Genomic DNA, 20,676 nt, shown 5'->3' on the forward strand with positions numbered 1-20,676 from the left:
CAGATATTAAGGGAACATATAACAAGGGTGATCCCAGGAAAAAAGGGGGAATGAAGCTGACAGGCCAGCTACTAAATGACTACACTAAAAAGAAAATATCACTTTTCATAATCTAAAACTTCCCTCTGGCTACAACTGTCCTGACAAGTAACATTTGTGTAGACATATTAGTTTGACATGCATTTAGTACCACCAAGCTCCCAGGCACTATACTAGGTGGGAGAATAAGACCACATTCCTTAATGCGTAACTGAATATAAGAAATGTCTGTGGGGATTTTGTTTTACACAAACTTGTTATTACACTATGCATTTTCATTAGTTAATGGTTGCAAATAGATGATTGCAATGCATTGCGCTTTTCCCCCCATATCAGAATTTTCAGCTGAAGAGAAGATTCAAATATCTTGCTTAACCAGAACAATGAATGCCTGTTCCAACCTATGACTCATAACTCCTGGTGTGCTGACTGAGTGGCAGGTGAATGATGGACCAAGCAGAGATTAACTAAGAATATTAAGCATAAGAAATGCTCAGGCTTTGAATCAATGCACAGACGGGGCCGTACGTCTAGTCCTGCCCTCAACGTTGTGGGTGCTGGCATGTCTCACCTTCTGACATCCGTAGATGTAGTACAAATGTCTGCAGTAAGGACATTTTTGCATGTATATCTGTATGCCTTAAGGCATCTGTGCAACCTGGAATCCTGCCTGAATCATGTGGCATAAGAAGAGCCCTGCTGGATCAGACCAAGGCTCCATCTAGTCCAGCACTCTGTTCACACCGTGGCCAAACAGCCATTGGCCAGGGACCAACAAGGGAGGACATGGTGCAACAGCACCCTCCCACCCATGATCAAGGTTCTACATTGCATGTATAAACCAAGGCTTCCTGACTGCAGGTGTTCCCTGCATGCCAAGGGTGGGCAACTTTTCTTTTGGCCTTCAGCTCCCATCATCCCTCACAACTGGTTATTCTGGCTAGGGCTGATGGGAGTTGTAGGCCAACATATTTGGAGGGCCAAAAGTTACTCACCACTAGTGTACAGGGACAGGGCAAGCATGTGTGTGTGGCATCAGGCACAAGGCTAGTTGACATGAGCCCACTCACACTTTTATTCTGAGTATTTCTTATGAACATGGCTATTGCAGGGGCATTTTTGCTCTTGGAAGCAGTTGACATACTTTCTAACACAGTCTGCAGACAGATGAATAAATGGTTGCTTAGCCAGACTGTTTTTCACACTGAGTAGCTCTCCCTGCTCAAAAATGGCCCACTAAGCCAACTTGACAGTCTTCATATATGTGTCAGCCATAGCACAATTCATTCAAAACCTCACACCAGTTCCTAATCATTGCAAAGAGCAACAATCAAAATATCTTTCACATTTCGTCAGAGATCTATTATTTTACTCACGGTGTATATCCTATTCCCAGTATAATCAGATACATTTTACTCCAACATCATCAAAATTACTTCGGAAGGGAAACAAATGTAGGCATTAGAGACATGCCAATGGCGAAGAAGTACAAATGAGAAGCCCTTCCTCTTGTTGTACTTCCTGGGCAATGTCCAAGCCATCTGGTACCCATACATCACTCCACGGAAATGTGCAATCTCCCACTTTAGGCATTACATGAGAAATACAAAGAGAGAAGCACAGCAAGACACATGGACTCCTCCTCCTTTGGCTTCTGTGAATACCTACTGACCAGTGATGTGAAGGAGGAGTAGGGATGAAACATGGTTGCTTGTAATTATGGATCCCAAGTTCCATTTGCGCTGAGCAGCTGTAAATAGCTTGCTAAACCAACATTATTATTATTATTATTATTATTTATTTATTTATTTATTTATATAGCACCATCAATGTACATGGTGCTGTACAGAGTAAAACAGTAAACAGCAAGACCCTGTCGCATAGGCTTACAATCTAATAAAATCATAGTAAAACAATAAGGAGGGGAAGAGAATGCAAACAGGCACAGGGTAGGGTAAAACTAACAGTATAAAGTCTGCACAACATCATATTTTTAAAGCTTTAGGAAAAAGAAAAGTTTTTAGTTGAGCTTTAAAAGCTGTGATTGAACTTGTAGTTCTCAAATGTTCTGGAAGAGCGTTCCAGGCGTAAGGGGCAGCAGAAGAAAATGGACGGAGCCGAGCAAGGGAAGTAGAGGCCCTTGGGCAGGCGAGAAACATGGCATCAGAGGAGCGGAGAGCACGAGCAGGGCAATAGTGTGAGATGAGAGAGGAGAGATAGGAAGGAGCTAGACCATGAAAAGCTTTGAAGGTTAACAGGAGAAGTTTATATTGGATTCTGAAGTGAATTGGAAGCCAATGAAGAGATTTCAGAAGCGGAGTAACATGGTCAGAGCGGCGAGCCAAGAAGATGATCTTTGCGGCAGAGTGGTGGACAGAAACCAACGGACTGATGTGAGAAGAAGGAAGGCCAGAGAGAAGAAGGTTGCAGTAGTCCAACTGAGAAATAACCAGTGCATGAACAAGCGTCTTGGCGGAAGAGACAGACAAAAATGATCGAATAGAGAAATACATTCATAAAACTTCCTTGTGCATTCTTTTGTGTAACATTAGAAAGTATTGAGAACTCCCAAGTATTCTGTGGGGAATCACACACAAGTTAGGGGGAAATCAAAGATTCAATTCTGGCTAATGCTGAAGACAACTAGGTTCCCTGCAAACTATTTATTTATTTATTTATTTATTTATTACATTTCTATACCGCCCAATAGCCGAAGCTCTCTGGGCGGTTCACTAGACATGGGCATGTCTAGACCTAGGGAGTGGAAGGAGCTCCTCCCCCTCAGTCCACACGCAGCGCGTGACGTCCCGGGATGAATGGGACGTCGTGTCCACCATTTTTTTTTTAATCGAAAATGAGCGCTCCACTGAAAAGGTCAGTTTTTAATAATAATAATAATAATCCTGCTCCCCCCTCCCACCCCAACGGCTGGCCACACTTCCCGTGGTCTCGGTAGGGTAATATCCCAGGGAAATGCAGGGATCTTCCCTCCCTGCTCCCAGGATCCCCTGTGCAGGGACGAACCAGGGACGATCCCCAGGCTATTACCCCATCTAGACATGCCCTATGTCTTGCAAATCAGGACATTGGCTTGCAAATGCCACCTGCCTTCTACACTTCCTTTGCTGGCTTTAAACCAATTCTGCTTTAATTAGGACTTCCAAGCCTACTTCAAACTTAGGTTTAAGATGAACACCCTCGTGAGTGTGAACCGATGCTACTGTCTGCACACATCAATAAACTGTGGTAAAAGCAGATAAAGGAAATCATGACGGAAAAGTGAGAGACATCCTTACTTTTGCAATGGACCTCTCTGTTCATAAAACTGGATTCTGGTTCAGGTTGTCTGGCAACATATTTCCCAAACTGATATGGGGTTTATATAGGAGACAGATAAGATATCACATTTTGATAGTCTTCAATTAAAAAACATTAGAATAGCCCTTCTGGATCAGACCAATGGTCCATCTAGTCCAGCACTCTGTTCACACAGTGGCCAACCAGCTGTCGGCCAGGGACCCATGAGCAGGACATGGGTACAACAACACCCACGCACACCCATGTTCCCTACAACTGGTGTATATAGGCTTTCTGCCTCTGATACTGCAGGCTGCACATAGCCATCCGGATTAGTAGCCATTGATAGTCTTCTCCACTAGGAATTTATTGAACCCCCTTTAAAAGCCACCCAAATTGGTGGTCATCACTATACCTTGTTGTAGTGAATTCCAGAGTTTACATATGTGCTATCTGTCCTACATACGCACACGGACTGCAAAGATTTTTTTTCCATTTGAGATTCTACCTCAGCAAGTTCTCATCTTTGCCTCCATTCAGCACAATATTTCTCTCTCTCTCTAGGGACAGATGCATTACATGGGCTTTCAACCAGAAAGCAGCTTCTTCAAAGGTGGGGATGGGTGGGAAGCAGTAGACTTCATGTTGACCTTCAAATGCATCTTAATCGAAGCTGTCTCTAACTAGTGCCATTGTATATTGTGGACATGTTATTTACACTCTGGGCCTGTAGTCTTATGTTACATATATACTGACACTCTCTGAGGTCCTAATGTATTTCCCAGACACCAGCTATGGTGCCATCTAGTTTGTTGGCAGCCATAAGCTTCTCAGCTTCTCTGCTATTTTCAGGTAATTTTTAAAACACGCATACTATCAGCAATATCCAATATTGTGGCTGCACCTCTGCTTCTTCTGTTGCACCTACGGGACCCACTACTAAAGCAATTGGAATCTAGCACTTCCTAAAGAAACCCCAGAGCCGAAACAACTGCTTCTGGAAGGAAACCGATTCCATTTTGTAAGGGGAGAAGTGCCATGGCTTGGCATCCAGTCAATATATCAAACAAAAGAAAGAAAGAAAAGTCAAAGACAAAGCTAAATTCTGTTCAACGGGAAGGAAGGCAATGCTGTCAATTGCTAAGAAAAGCATATGACTGGAGGAGGGCCTGGCAGGAAAGACTGAAAGCTTGGTCTTGGACGTACTGACTTTGAGACAGCAATGAAGTGTCCAAGGAGAAATATTAGAGAGGCAGCTGGAGATGTGGGATTGGAGATGAGGGGTTACAATCCTGGGGTAGAAAGCTACAGCTGAGTGTCATCTGCATATAGGTGCTATGAAAGCTGTGGGATTTGATGAGGTCACCCAGGGCCAATGCATGGAGAGAGAAGAGTAGAGGGCCAATATCAGAACCCCAACAGAGAGATGGAAACTGGAGGAAGAGCTTCCACCTATGGAAACACTGAGAGAATGTTTCATTCCACCTGGAAGGCTGCCTTGTCCCACATGAGCTTTTCTGGGGATGAAGATCTTTGGGAGAGGCCCTTCTTGTGGTACCATTGCCTTCAGAGGCGTCAGGATGAGGCTTGGGCTCTTTGGTTTAGTCTCAGATTCTAAATCGGACTTAGAGGCTGAAGTAGAAGAAGGCCAGCCAAGACAGGGAGGGGGCAGGAAATTCTCCAAGACTCTCCAGGAGTTACAGAGGAATCTTCCCAGGGGCTTATCGAACAGGGCCCCAGGCTCAGAGATCAACTTCCCATCCCAGAACTCAGTCTTTGCCAGAGGGAGACGGAGCATTGGAATTGGCAGATCCTAGAGTCTGTCGTAGACTGGAATATACCAAAGACAGGCAGGAAAAAATAATAGTAAAAAAGCAGTATTAATATTCTAGGCTTTCGTGTTTCAAGCTAAAGGTGCCAGACAAAACATACTATACAAATAGAGGGTGAAGACAGATTAATTAAAATTACTTCAGCAGAAGACTTACAAGACATGACTACACCAAATACTGACAAATCACTCTTAAAGAATCAGACTCTTGAGTCCTCAGCTTTGGATGGAACGCCAAGATATGAAACCATCGGTGCAAATGAGGAAACAAAACTGATCTTAGTACTTCTTTGTTGTTATTTTGCACCTTTTTCCATCCTAGCTTAGTACTTCACAGAGCACATTCATCTCTCTTTTAAAGCTACTGCTGAAAATGAAGAAACAAAACAGGAAATGTAGGTTTCTGGTTTACATATGCAGGAAACTTGTAGGCAGAATAAGACTATACAACTATTAGTACAGGGCAACACAATGCGTTGAATTGGGCAAACAATAATATGAACCAAGTTCTTGACTTTCAGGAATGTGTCCTTTTGCAGTTCATAGTATCATTTCTTGTACCTTCTGAATTGTTGTACTGGGAAAGGATTGACGCTTTCGTACTTGTTTACAAAGCCCTAAACAACTCAGGACCATGACTGCCTGATGCCCTACTGGCCTGCTTGGTTGCTAGGCTCATCAGGAGATTCACTCCTGGTGCTACCCAAGTTTTCGGAGGTCCAGTACATCATGGCTCGGAATAGGGCGTTTAGTATTCTCTGGAATTCCCCATCACTGTAAGTTATTATTATTATTATTTTCTAGGTTTTCAGTGGTTGGTGAAAACATATCTTTTCCATCAGGCATTTCCAGAAAGGTAATTTTGTTTTTGTACAACTCTTAGAAATTTCTTTAAAGTAAGTGATTCATAAATATTGTTAAACAAATAAATAAAAGGTTGGTTGACAATTTGCTCCAGTAGTGGCAAGTGGGCTTTGTGGATAAGCTTAAGAACATAAGAAGAGCCATGCTGAATCAGATCAAGGGTCCATCTAGTCCATCACTCTGTCCATACAGTGGCCAACCAGCTGTCGACCAGGGACCCACAAGCAGGACAAGGTGCAAGAGCACTCTCCAACCCATTTTCCCCAGCAACTGGTATAGACAGGCTTACTACCTCTGATATTGGGAGAAGCACATAGCCATCAGGACTGATAGCCACTGCTCCAGTTTTAAAATTCCATAGTTTTCGCTAAATAAAGGTAACTTCTAGATAACAAAGCCAAGCTTGACAAAGACACTGGGTTTGTCGTAAAGGAACTTACTTTGGAAATAAGTTCTGCTGCTATGATGCAGCTGAAGACAATCCCTTCATTTACTATGAGATTTTCAAAAGTCCCATCAAAGATCTAATACCTGCATGTGGATCTAATAGAAACAGAACATCAGTTCTCTCCTGGAATTCTTGTCCTCTGAAGGACTGCTATGAGCATTGCTGTCCATAGGAGGCATATTTCTTCTAATCAGTCAAACAGCATCGCTGGTTTTTAAGCAGTTGACAAAACTAATCTTCTTTCTCCCTTTTGACTCATTCCAACATCATACCAAGCCATGGCCAAGGAAACTTGGCATGATATCTGAATTAAAAAACAGCAGATACAGCCATAGTTCTGTCTCTATGGTACAGCCGCCTCCACGGGCAAAAAAGCTGAGCAGGTGGAAAACTTAAGTAGATAGGCAGTTCCAAACTCCCATTTGTGTTGCTACTATAAGTAGCCACAGCAATGGAGGATGGTGGCCACAGAATGTAGTACTACTCACACTGGCGGCTTTGCAACGAAAATATTCGTGGAAATGCTATTGAAATTGAAAATAAACAGCAGATTAACCTTTGGCCTGGAGCATAGAACATATTTTTACTGAAGCTTACAATGCTTAACAGCCTGTCCCCCACGTTTGCAATATTTCTTAACATTAGCCATCTGATTCCTAAGCCCTGAAATAGTCTGGTGCTGCTGTAACTAATGGCCCAAACATTTATTATGCTTTTGTACTTTGGAATAAGAATTTCTGTGAAGCCGCTGCCAATAACCAAAGGCATTAGAATGCTGCTAATGGCTCTTAAAACAACAAACTTGCTTTTATAAAGGCGATCTTGCTCCGTGCACTTGTCACGAATCCTCTTATAATATCGTCTTACTTCCTCAAATGCATTTTCCAAGTGGCACGATAATCTTCAGCCAACTCATTATTTTCATTTCTGTTTGGCTTACCTTAAACAATAAGCAAAGTACTCTCGAGTAACCAAATGTTTTGTTTTATGACAACCGGGACAGATTAACTCCTTAATCACCAGAGATATTTGAATTTGGTCATTAACGTTCTACTAGATAGTATCTCGGAATTCTAAGCCCAAATGCTAATCTTGTAAATGAAACAGTAGCCATGTAAAGTAATGTAATTCACACAAACTATTTCTCCATGCATGACACATAACAAGATTATGGGCGGTGATAACTCAATTTAGTAGCTATTTTGACACTAACTGCATCAGGGTATAGATGGAAAGTCATATATTTGAGCATTAGACATAACAGTGTTGCATCCACCTTGCACCAAGTCAAAGGTACTCAGAGGTATGTTCCACTATGTTCAGTAGAACATACTTTAAGGTAGGTATGCATAGGAATGCAACCCAAGTTGACACCTGTTCCTCAGATGTACATTGAATCACTTCACTCCTATTCTGTATCTTTCTTTTCCAATGTAAGGGCTCATCCACACCAAGCAGGATATTCCAGTACGCTGATGACATGCAGCCCTACTTCTCCTTTTCATCTTCATCAGGTGGGGCTGTGGATGTGCTGAACTGGTGCCTGGCCGCGACATGGACTGGATTAGGGCTAATAAACTGAAACTCAATCCAGGCAAGACTGAGATGCTGCTGGTGGGTAGTTCCTCTGACCGGATGGGTGGTGGCGTTCAACTGGTTCTGGTTGGGGTTGCACTCTCCCTGAAGGAGCAAGTTCGTAGCTTGGGGGTTCTCCAAGAACCATCTCTGTCTCTTGAGGCTCAGGTGGCCTCGGTGGCACGGAGTGCTTTCTACCAACTCCGGTTGGTGGCCCAGCTATGCCCCTATCTGGACAGGGATAACCTAGCTTCAATTGTCCATACTCTGGTAACCTCCAAATTAGATTACTGCAATGCCCTCTACATGGGGCAGCCTTTGAAGATGGTCCGGAAGCTGCAGCTTGTGCAAAATGCGGCGGCCAGATTGATGGCTGGTGCAGGGAGGTCTGAGCATATAACACCGATTCTGGCCCGCTTGCATTGGCTGCCTATACATTTCCGAGCCCAATTCAAGGTGCTGGTTTTAACCTAAAGCCCTACATGGCTTGGGACCGCAATACCTGATGGAACGCCTCTCCCGACATGAACCTACCCGTATACTGCGCTCAACATCTAAGGTCCTCCTCTGAGTGCCTACTCCGAGGGATGCTCGGAGGATGGCAACAAGGGAGAGGACCTTTCTGGTGGTGGCCCTCCGATGAGGCTCGCCTGGCGCCAACATTGTTATCTTTCAGGCACCAGGTCAAGACTTTCCTCTTCTCCCAGGCATTTAAAGGCATTGAACACTAAGTTTGTTTTTTAATGGACCCCAGAATTGTTGTTTTAAATGGATGCTGCTGTTTTTATACTGTTGTTTTCATGTTTCTGATGGTTTTTAAATTTTGTATATTTTTAAAGTTTACTGTTTTTAGCTTTTGTGAACCGCCCAGAGAGCTTCGGCTGTGGGGTGGTATATAAATGTAATTAAATAAATAAATAAATAAATATTAAACAATCAACCATAAGATCAATCCAGGGTCTGATTAATATTCTGCCATATTCTGCCAAATGACTGCGAGAAGAAGAAGGTCTTAACCTGGCACCGAAAAGATAAGAACATTGGTGCCTGTGGACCTCATTGGGGAGGCCATTCTATAATTGCAGGGCCACCAGTTCTGGAACCAAAGTGTAGTGGGTGTTGTTGTTCTTTTTTTGGGTGGTGGTGGTTTTTAAGATTGTGGAAAGCCAAGCAAGCCCAATATAGAATAGCCTGCCTCTAATTTTTTTTGCATTGGTGAGATATAAAGGACAAGGCAAATACTAAGAATGAATTTCCACGCAACGCTAACAAATTCGTTTGTCTTTAAGGTGCCACAAGACTCTTGATGCTTTTACTAAGAATGAAATGTCACAGAAACTACCAATACAAAGTGTATCAAGCATGTAATTATACAGTATGCTCTACACAGCAAATTCTACGCAAGTGTTACTGGGTTCTTTAAGAAATGATACTAAATACATACACACAATATAGGCAAGAAGTTCAAAAGGCAAAGAAATCTTAAAAAATCACACTGGACATTTTATTAAACCCCACACACTTGGTGAATGACATCTCACTCCTTCTCACTGTGTATATCCGATTCTCGCCATGTCAAAGTCTTAGCCCCTCAAATATTTGAAGGCTCTTTAAATAGATAGACCAGGTTGAGTGAGAAGCCCAAGGAGTACGCTCTTGCTCCCTCCTCCCCACAAACCCACTTTTCTCAGTAGTGTCTCTCTTAGAAAATGCCCTTTCTGAAAAAAGCGCTCTTTACTGGAACTCTAGCAAGTGCTATTTCCTTTTCTGCTACCACTTCTAGCTGTCATGCATATTCGGCTAAGCTAAAATACAGCTGCAGCAAAAGAAAAAAAGTGGTTTATTCAGAAGTCTATCTTCAAAGAAAACGCATTTTTAGAGTGCCATTCAGTCAGGAGCAGCATGTCCGTTACACAACAAAACAAATATTGCGTGGATAATGGACGTGGCATGGAAAGAAGTTCACTGCTGCCAAAACCTTCCCCCACCTAATGTGGAGGAGGCCAATGTATCAAGGCAAGGTATCAGTGGTGGCACTGTGACATGAACTGCACACCGCGCAAAGGGCTGAATGTCTGAAGCTCCTCTTATAGCCTTAGGGATTGAATCCTATGCATGTTTAGACAGAAAAAAGTCCTATCTGGGGAATGCTGGGAGCTGATACAGACGTTTTTTCTGTATCAACAGGCATAGCGTTGCGCCCTTAATGTTGATTAACTGTAACATTCTGAGTGGCTTTTGCTTTTATGCTTATTGGCTGTGTTTGTTTTGGGGTTTGAAAACATTTTAAACCACCCCAGCACTTTGGGGTAGGTAAAGAAAAATAAAGAGGGGGGGGGGAATATACAAAAAATATGTATTGCCCTGTGGGGTGGATCTTAATTATTCTTTTTATGCTTCTGAGTACAATTCAAAAGTTGATGATCACCATTCTCTAAGGCCATAGCTAGACGGGGCTTTATCCCGGGGTGATAAAGGGATAACCCCGGAGATTATCAGGGGATCCCAGGATCAGGGAGGGATCATCCTTCCCTTGCCCCAGGATCTCACCCTCCACTTTGGCACTGGTTTTTCTGCGGTCCTGGGCTGAGCCCGAGACCGTAGAACGTGTGGCCGGGTGCCGCAGGTTGAACCGGCTCCGCGCGATTCCTTGCAAGAAGCTGGGAGTCGCGCATGGGGCACAGTGCTCCTCAGGAGCACTGTGCTCAACGGGGATAGGGTGGGGGGAGTGGGGAAAGTAATTCAAATTTTAAAAATTACTTATCGTTTGCGCACAAGCATTCGTGCGCTGCTGCCCCTTTAAGTTTTAAAAAATGGTGGGCGCGACACCTCTCCTTCTGAGGTTGTTGTGCATCGCATGTAAACAGAGGAGGGATCTCGCGATAAACACATCGCAAGATCTTCCCTCCTCTGTTGCGGCCTAACTGGTAGGTCTAGCTAAGGCCTAAGATCAGAAGGAGAGGCCCTTCTCCATGTCCTATCTAGGCTGGAAGCACATTCCAGTGGGAGGAAGGAGAGGGCCTTCTTAGTGGCTGCACCAAGATTGTGGAACGCAAAGTGGAATGAAGTGATCCCTTCCTTAGCTGTTTCCACTAGTTACTGAAGTCTGCTTTTTGCTAGCAAGCTTTTTCTTGCATGTAGCTAAGCATTCTGTACGTTTTGGTTTTAACTCCTATCCCCATCTCCTTTTCTTTATTTATATTGTTGTTTGATGAAATTGTAATGTTTACATGTTGTAAGCATTTTGCACCAGAAGGATGAGTTTTAAATGTTTCAGTATCAATCAATACATACATACATGCTTACATAATGCTAATATTATTTATTGTGATTTTATTAATGGATTTTTCTTTGTAATCCGCCCAGAGAAGATTAGTTATTGGGTGGATTAGAAATGTAATAAATACATAAAATATTATGATGCAAGTCACCTTGGAAGAATTTGGACTGTGAAAGACAGGATATAAGTAACTGAAATAAATGAATAAAAGAAATATAATCCAGATGTCAAGTAAAAGAAAATCAAATAGATAAGAAGTAATCTGCACTTCATCTCCTTAAACTATAAGTGCAGGATTGGGAAACCATACAAGTTTTGTTTTAATACTCAGATTTTGTTCGCACATAACACTAACAAATGGTTTATTTAAGCCACGGTTTGTTGCCCCACCTGGGGTTTGTCTGGCAGAAGATCGAACAAACTGTTTGTTTTTTCAATCCCTGGTTTGTTTTATACTTTCTTCCTTGTCCACTCCCTCTCTTTATCCCAAATAGAGATGTTGGAGAAATCTGTTTGGGCATGAAGTTCGATGAATTTTCCTAGGTTCTGCTCCTTGGACTTTGTTCTGGTTCCCACTGTGTTGATTGACTCAATCTGCAGTGAGTCGGCCAGTTTGCAAATTTTCTGGGCATTTGTGCATTCAGCCCCCGCCCCCAAGCCATACTTTCCACAATTTGCGCAAGTTTGGCCACAATTTGCATGAATTGCAGAACCTGGGGCTGGGGAGCACAAAAACAAATTTCCAGAATTTGAGGGAAAGCCTGCAGCTTGGTTCACAAACACAAGAGCTGTACACATTGCAGAACTCTGTCAAATAAAAAAAGAACTGGATTTCCAAGAGATGGATATCTTTAATCCCAAATGCTTTTGTGGTGCTGTAGTATTGGCATGTAGAACAGATAGGCCTTTTTTTTTTTTAGCACCCGTTCCCACCACCTCTTGTTGCCTAGTGAAACAACTGATGAACGACTCATGGTTCTGGGTTTACACATAATGGCAACCCATGGTTTAAACAACAACCCAACAACAAACCATGGGTTCCCTTCCTGGCTTGTTCACATTTACATACCATACTTTGTTAGCATTGCTGGGTTTGTACATCACAACAACCCATGGGTTAAATAAACCATGGGTTAGCATTATGTGTGGACCAGGTTTTATGCTTGGTGGGAATTAAAATGTCCATCCCTTATTTGATCTGTGCAAAACTACTGCAAAGTTCCAGTTGTTTTAAAACTTTCATACATTTATTGTTGAGCTGAATAAAAATTACTTACCCCTCCCTTTTGCTTGCAGTTTGACCATATTTTGACTGGCAATCTCTCTAGGGAACAGGTTTTTTTTTACCATATCTAATAGTGGTGGTGGTGATGGTTTACACCTTGCCCAAATATGCATTTATTTATTTATTTTTGCTTAGAAAGTATTTCCTTAATTTCTTGATAAAGAAGTCCGATGCATGACCCGAACAAATAAGAAGAAGGAGCCAACGCCTCTGCCTGTGGTTTAGCTTTCAAATACTTCTTTTCCGCTTCCATATGGGACAATTGATGCACATTGTGGAATACGACCAATGATCCTTTTTCTTACTGTGTGGGCGCCAGAAAAATTCTTATCCATTGCAAACCACACGCAAGTGAAACAGCTGCTTATTTCTGGCTAAAGGAAAATGCCTGTTTATCTCTGCAAACAGCATTTTTCAAGCGGTTGATTCAACCTGCCTCCCTTCCCTTCATTGCAAACATTTCTCATAATGGTTTGGGGAGGAGGCTTTCGCTCAATAGCACAGAGCCCATTTATGGGCTGTTCCCTTGACATGGGCACTGCTGGAAATATAAGAACATAGGAAGCTTCTCAGACTGTCCGTCTAGCTCAGTAGTGTCTACTCAAATTGTCAGCAGCTCTGTGAGTCTTAGGCCTAATCTACACCAAGCAGGATATTACACAGTGAAAGCAGTATATAAAAGGCAGGAGCCACACTACTGCTTTATAGCAGTATTGAAGTGCACTGACAACTGTTGGGGCCCATTGACACATGTCTTATACCGCTTTCATAATGCTGTCTCCTTCTTGGTGTGGCTCCTGCCTTTTATATACCGCTTTCATAGTGCAATATCCTGCTTGGTGTAGATTAGGCCTTCAACAGGAATCTTTCGTAGCCCTACCTGGAAAGGCCAGGGATTATTGGGATGCCAGTCAGCCACCGAAGTTGGACGGTCATCCTACACAGAGCAGGAGAGGAACACAGAGGCGATCTTCACCTCTGCGCTCCTCCTGCTTTGCATTTTTGCTAGATGGGCTAGTTTTCACTGTTTAGCTGGGGATCTGCAGAGCAGGAGGGAAGGAGGCTGGAGGAGCCTTTGTAAGCCGCCCCGTTCCTTTCCCTCCTCTCTGAGGACATTTTTGTGACCTTGGAGGGGCAACCAGCATAGAAGGGGAGCTTGGACTCCTGGGTCTGAAGTCGAAGCGGTATCTCCAACCTCAGATACAGAAATCCGAACCATCCTACAGCCACCCAGATGCTGTCTAGGGGCCATAGGATTGCTCTCTTGGTGGCTTCCATGCTCTTTCCCTTGAGGGAACTTCCACATCATTTCGTCTGGCAGGAACCTGATGGTTATCTGCCACAGAATCTAAGTGAATTGCGGAAGAGTCTCAGCCATATTCTAGGACATGTGCTTAGACTGTGGGCTCCTTGGAGGAAATATCCCAGGAGCATGCCTCCAAAAACCTGTTGCTAGAGAAAACAGGAGGGTGGCGCTACTTGGGACTTCCCATGGGCATCTCGTTGGGCACTGTGGGAACAGAATGCTAGACTAGATAAGTCTTTGGTCTGATCTGGCACCACTCTTCTTCTGTACTTAGCTCTGAACGTCACCACATACACCAGCAGCGTAATAATACTAACATTTAAGATCACTAATAATTAAAAACAAACAAACACTGAGGTCCAGCTAAGCTTCACTAAGGCACTCCAATATCCTTCCTCAACATGGTGCCCTCCAGATGACTACAGCCCCAGCCAGCACAATCAGTGCTCAGGGATGATGGGAGTTGTAGTCAGAAGAACTTATGTAGGCTCCAGGTTGAGAAAAGCTGCACTACAAGAACGGATGATGCAAAATGCCCCCCCCAAAATTAACTGAAAATGATGTGTACTGCCTTACCTTTACTTGGCGCTGATTTTCTCACAGATGCAACATGATCTTCAGAGATGGCAAGTCGCCGCAATACATCAGCCAAAGCTGCCTTCAGTACAGTGATTTCGTCTTCTTGCTGCTGCACTCTCTGTTCAAGAGCCAAAAGGCGGTCTTGGACATCAGATGTACTTGCTGCAGAAATGCTGTCATCTGTTTATTTAAAAAAAATAGAAATAAAAGTATATTGGATGGTGTTTTAAAGCTGTTCAACAGGATTTCAAATGAGAGAGAAAAGAGCTTCGGCTATTGGGTGGTAGAAAATGCAATAAATAAATAAATAAATAAATAAATAAATATTATGGATTTGTCACATTTCTATACCAACCTTTCTATACAAAATACTCAAGGTGTCTGACAATAAAATCAATAGCAGAAATATAATATAATATAATAAAATAAAATAATATATTTATTTCTTACCCGACTCTCCCTTTGGATCGAGGCGGGGAACTACATTAGAACAGGAATCAATACATCTTAAAAATTCATGATTTTACATTGATCTGGATAGGCCTGCCGAAAAAGTCTAGTCTTTAAAGCTGCCTTAAAATCACACAAAGAGTTAATTTTACGAATCTCCTCCGGCAGGCCATTCCACAATCTGGGGGCGACAGAAGAAAAGGTCCTCTGGGAAACTGATGTCAGCCTAGTTTTAGCTGACTGAAGTAAGTTCACCCCAGAGGACCTGAGTGTGTGGGGCGGACTATATGGGAGAAGGCGATCCTGCAGGTAACATGGACCCAAACCATTTAGGGCTTTAAAGGTAATGACCAACACTTTGTACTTTGCCCGGAAACTAATTGGCAGCCAGTGGAGTGATTTTAATGTTGGGGTAATATGCTCACCCCTAGATGTACCAGTGACCAACCTCGTTGCCATATTTTGAACTAGTTGAATTTTCCGAACTAGGTACAACGGTAGCCCTATTTAGAGAGCATTGCAGAAGTCAAGCCTTGAGGTTACCAGCGCGTGCACTACTGTCTTTAGGTCTTCTGACTCTAAGAAGGGGTGCAGCTGGCGTATCAACTGAAGCTGATAGTAGGCACTCCTGGCCGTTGCATCTATCTGGGCTGTCATTTGGAGCGACGGATCCAGGAGCACCCCCAAACTGCGAACACAGTCTTTCAGGGGGAGTGTAGCCCCATCCAGAACTGGTTGACACACCTCCAAACCTAGGTCAGAGCCCTTGACAGCAAGCACCTCTGTTTTGTCTGGATTCAGCTTCAGTTTGTTTTTCCTCATCTAGCCCATTACTGCCTCCAAGCATTCATTCAGAGGAGACACACTATCCTTAGCTGATGCTGTTACTGAAGGCATAGAGAAATATATTTGGGTGTCATCAGCATACTGATAGCACCCCACCCCATGCCTCCAGATGATCTCTCCTAGCGGTTTCATGTAGATGTTAAACAGCATTGGGGATAGGATGGCACCTTGTGGTACGCCATACAACAGCTCCTGAGAGGTAGGACCGGAACCACTGCAGCACAGCGCCCCCAATTCCCAATCCCCTCAGGCGTTCCAGAAGAATACCATGGTCGATGGTATCGAAAGCCGCTGAGAGGTCCAAAAGTACCAGCAGGGACACACTCCCCCTGTCAATACTCATGCGGAGATCATCCACTAAGGCGACCATAGCTGTCTCAACTCCGTATCCCGCCCTAAAGCCAGTTTGAAATGGGTCTAGAAAATCTGTATCATCCAAGACTGCTTGGAGTTGGAAGGCAACTGCCCTCTCAATCACCTTGCCCAAAAATAATATAATAAGCACTGGCACATTAAAAATGAAAGGCCGGCAAAAATGCATGTAAAATATGAAGATTTTTGAAGATTTCAAACGTCAAATGGATTAGCTTTAGACCCAAGCAACCTTCCCCAACCTGGGGCCCTCCAGAAGATTTGCACTATAACTTGTTTTAACTGTTTTAATTGTTTTTATTATTTATTTATTTATTATTTATTTATTTATTTATTACATTTTTATACCGCCCAATAGCCGAAGCTCTCTGGGCGGTTCACAAAAATTAAAACCATCATAAAACAACCAACAAGTTAAAAATACAAATACAAAATACAATATAAAAAGCACAACCAGGATAAAACCACGCAGCAAAATTGATATAAGGTTAAAATACAGAGTTTTACTCTTTTTAAATTCTATACTGGTTTTAGTTTGATTATGTATTTTATGTATTTTATACTTACTGTTGTTCCCCGCCTCGATCAAAATGGAGAGGCGGATAAGAAATAAATTTACTATTATTTTATTATTGATTAATGGTTTGTTTTGTTTTTAGCTGTGTATATTTATTGTTTTATACTGTATAATTTTATCTGAAATTATACAGTAATCCTAGGAAATTACTAGGATTTTATTTACCCTGAAATCCTAGGATACAAATGCAGGTTACAAATGTTTTAAATAAATAAATAAATAAATAAATAAATATAACTTATATCTTCCCTGGCAGCATTGCTGGGAATTTAATAGGCTACTTTATGTGGAGCGATAATGGAAGGCAAATGAAAGAAATCCCTATTCTTTGTACTTATGTTTGTTTCTAGTGATGTTCTGACCCATCCCTTGTTCTGCCTGTTTCCATGCCTGCAATAAGTGAGCAGTAATGAGGAGAAAGTCTTTCCACCCCACACCCCTTTTCACAGATAGACACCACCCAGAGACCTTTGGCTAGTTGGCAGTATAGAAATGCAATAAATATAAATAAATAAATACTGGTACAATATAAATACGTTTAAGGCCAATATGAAGTAACGCATTTTATTTATTTGGCCATAAGCACAAACAAAACTAAAGCACCAGGACAAAATAAAAGCCAAGAGCAGGGCTTACAAAACCAGAAGACCCACAATTAGATATACAGGTAAAAATGATCAAGATGCACAAAGATCAGGGGTCTGGAAACAAAGCCCTATGAGGAAAGACTGAAAGAACTGGGCATGTTTAGTCTGGAGAAGAGAAGATAGAGGGGAGACATGATAGCACTCTTCAAATACGTGAAAGTTTGTCACACAAAGGAGGGCCAGGATCTCTTCTTGATCATCCCAGAGTGCAGGACACGGAATACTGGGCTCTAGTTATAGGAAGCCAGATCAGGACGTCAGGAAAAACTTCCTGACTGTTAGAGCAGTATGACAATGGAACCAATGACCTAGGGAGGTTGTGGGCTCTACCACACTAGAGGCCTTCAAGAGGGAGCTGGACAGCCATCTGTCTGGTACGCTTTAAGGTGGATTCCTGCATTGAGCAGTGAGTTGGACTTGATGGCCTTATAGGCCCCTTCCAACCCTTAATCATTTAAATAATCACCTATGTGTGTGTGTGTGTGGTGTGTGTGCAAAAGAAGTTTGGAGGAAGACCTTTCCACTGCAAGGGAAAATAAAGTCAGTTTTCTAGTTATAAATCTGTTATGGATGGCGAATAAAAAATGCGAGTTTTTTAATGGAGAGGACAAAAACCACAGAAGAATCTCTTATTTTCTTATAAATTGTATGACACACCAAAGAGTAGGATAAATCCTCCCCCAATCATGCTTGCAAATATAAAACCTTAAATTAAATGGAGCATCACTATAATGACCACCTAAGACCTGAGTGTGCACCTAATCTGAAACTGATATTCAAGCCTTGAAATATACAGAGTTAATTATCTGGGTCACATGTACTAAGCAAGAAAATAACTAGCATTGTTTTCTTAGAACACAGCAATTTAAAGGGATTCCCATCACTACCTCCAGTTTTAGCTCTTCCCTACATCCCCTTAACATCCTACTCCAGTTACAAGTGGCCTCCTTCATGAGTTGTGCGTGTATTTCGAAGGACATGAATGATCAGCATAGAGACCTCTTTGTGAACCGCCCAGAAAGCTCCGGCTATTGGGCGGTATAGAAATGTAATAAATAAATAAATAAATAAATAAAACAATTCCCGTAGCAACCAACGCACACAAAGAATGTCTACCAAAAAAAAAAAAAAATTACTCAGAAATTAATCTCTCGAGTAAATCTGCAACCACAAACCCTAGTCAAAAGTACCACGGATCTGTTTTCTAAGTACTCATATTGGTATGTGACTCATCCTCCCAACTACTGGTCATTACAAAATGTTTCACTAGAAGAATTATTTTTAAATTTGGCCATCACTGTAAACCTTTTTTTTTTTAGCAATTCTTTATGTTAGTTGTCCAATGCCCACATTAGCAAGTTAATAATTGTTTTGATTTATTCAATAGTGATTTAAGCCCCCCACTTCACCCCAGATTTACAAATGCAAAACTAGGGGGGAAAGGATTTACATGCAATGGTGTGATTCCGCAGATGGGGAAATGCTACCAATGTGTGACGGAAACATGATACTATTTCACAAAAAGGGCTTTGGGGGGCTTCCAACAGAACCACAATGTGCAAGATGTAGATGATGATTCAGTGATCAAAAAGAAAAAGAAAAACCTGGTAGTTTAAGATCAGTTAAGGCTACCTCACGTTCACAAAGCCAGAAATTGGAAGCTTAGGCAGATGCCTTAACTGATGGAGTTGTGCAATATCAAAATCTGTGCTTGCTTACAACTTACGCTCCAAGCACCCACATTTTCCCTTGGTCTTTCTGGAGAGAATGGAGCACCTGGGACCAGCAAAAATACCCCACCTTGTCCTGGACTTGTATTGCTTTGTGAAGCTTCTGAACTTTATTGTACTGTTAGAGGAATCCTCCTGTGGGTCTGACATATGGTTGCTTGTTTCTTCTAAGCAGGCACAATTTCTGAGGCTTATAATGGTGGGGTCTTTTTTCTTCTTTTTTCCATTTCACCTTAACTAAAGGAGGCATTCCCATGCTCCTTTAATAATAGGAACATTTTCTTTAGTACGGACACAGCTCTGCTGAAATACAGTGGCCAGTTGGGGTCATCCCAGAGATATCAGCCAAAGCTGATAATGGAAAAGCATGACAGTTGGGCGGTCAAGCAGAACGGTCAAGAAGTTGTGGAATCCCTAAAGGTTATTAGCAAGAGGATGAATAAGCACCTGTTATGTCTACGGGCAGTCTAGGGAATTTGCCCTTCCAACTCCGATTCTATTTCAACAAGCGCTCCAGATGCACATTTGGAGCTTTCAAATATCTTTAAAGGGGACTTAAATAGCTTGCATACGCATGCAAATATCACACTGTTAGGGACATTTTAGAACTGCTTCACATTTTACATTTCATGTGCCAACCCCCAACCCCCTGGGGTCTTGAGCAGCTGTACTCTTGGTGATAGAGATACATGCCTTTTTGTAAGTGAAAGCCAAATCTCTTAGTGGTTGGGCGTTGAAAAGTAGATAAATTGGTGGAACGTTCTAGAAAATAGTTTTGAGTTAAGATCTGTTGCCCAGGCACTTAGCTCAGCCTTCCCCAACCAATTCCCCTCCAGGTGTTTCAGACTACAAACCCCACTATCCCCACCATTGGGCATGTTGTCTGGGGATTATGGGAGTTGCATTCCAAGACGACTGGAGGTTGGAGAAGACTGACATAGCTCTTTGAGACCTAAATCCTGGGTAAACTGGAATAACTTACAAGTTAGTTCGAATAGACAGGAGGAAATGGGCCAACTGTCCTCTCCCATAGGAGCTCACTGACAATAATTACAGATGCAGCCCTTTATAGTATTGAAATGGGAGAGTACTCGACAGCAGTAAAATTGGAACATGGGAAGTTCACATCTCGGCATGCCTTTAAAAGATGTGTCTAAAAGATGAACAGGGGGTTGGACTTGATGGCCTTATAGGCCCTTTCCAAGTCTACTATTCTATGATTATATGATTCTTTTAAAGTATCATTAGCCATGCTCATTCAATGGAATGTGGAGAGGGGCCATAGCACAGTCATAGAACACAAACTTTGCATGCAGGAAGTCCAAGGTTCAAATACTGGCACACAAATGTCTCTGGGTTGGAGATCAGGGCAAAACCCTCTGCATAAAACCCCCCAAAGCTGCAGCAAGTCAAGTAGACAGTACTGGGCTCAACGGACCAAGACAGCTTTATATGTTCAACATCCATGTTCAGAGAAACTTTGTTCTAAGCAAAGTGTACTAAGGGCCCTACTCTGGCATTGCTTGCAAACTCACAGAAGCCTTGGGCTG

At 42.4% G+C, this 20,676-nt stretch overlaps 1 protein-coding gene and 1 long non-coding RNA gene across 3 annotated transcripts in view; both read right to left on the bottom strand.

Moving 5' to 3' along the window:
* Positions 1-20,676, bottom strand: part of LOC134397394 (uncharacterized) — a 1,014,583-nt gene that overhangs the window by 84,980 nt on the left and 908,927 nt on the right. The gene's annotated exons all lie outside the window — the stretch shown is intronic.
* Positions 1-20,676, bottom strand: part of EML4 (EMAP like 4) — a 203,073-nt gene that overhangs the window by 84,980 nt on the left and 97,417 nt on the right. For both annotated transcript variants that reach the window (XM_063123997.1, XM_063123996.1), the window contains exon 2: positions 14,502-14,684. In XM_063123997.1, the coding sequence (XP_062980067.1) occupies positions 14,502-14,684 (183 nt within the window). The remainder of the gene's footprint in view (positions 1-14,501; positions 14,685-20,676) is intronic.

This window comes from Elgaria multicarinata, chromosome 4, assembly GCF_023053635.1.
Source record: "Elgaria multicarinata webbii isolate HBS135686 ecotype San Diego chromosome 4, rElgMul1.1.pri, whole genome shotgun sequence".
In the NCBI taxonomy this organism is placed as follows: domain Eukaryota; kingdom Metazoa; phylum Chordata; class Lepidosauria; order Squamata; family Anguidae; genus Elgaria; species Elgaria multicarinata.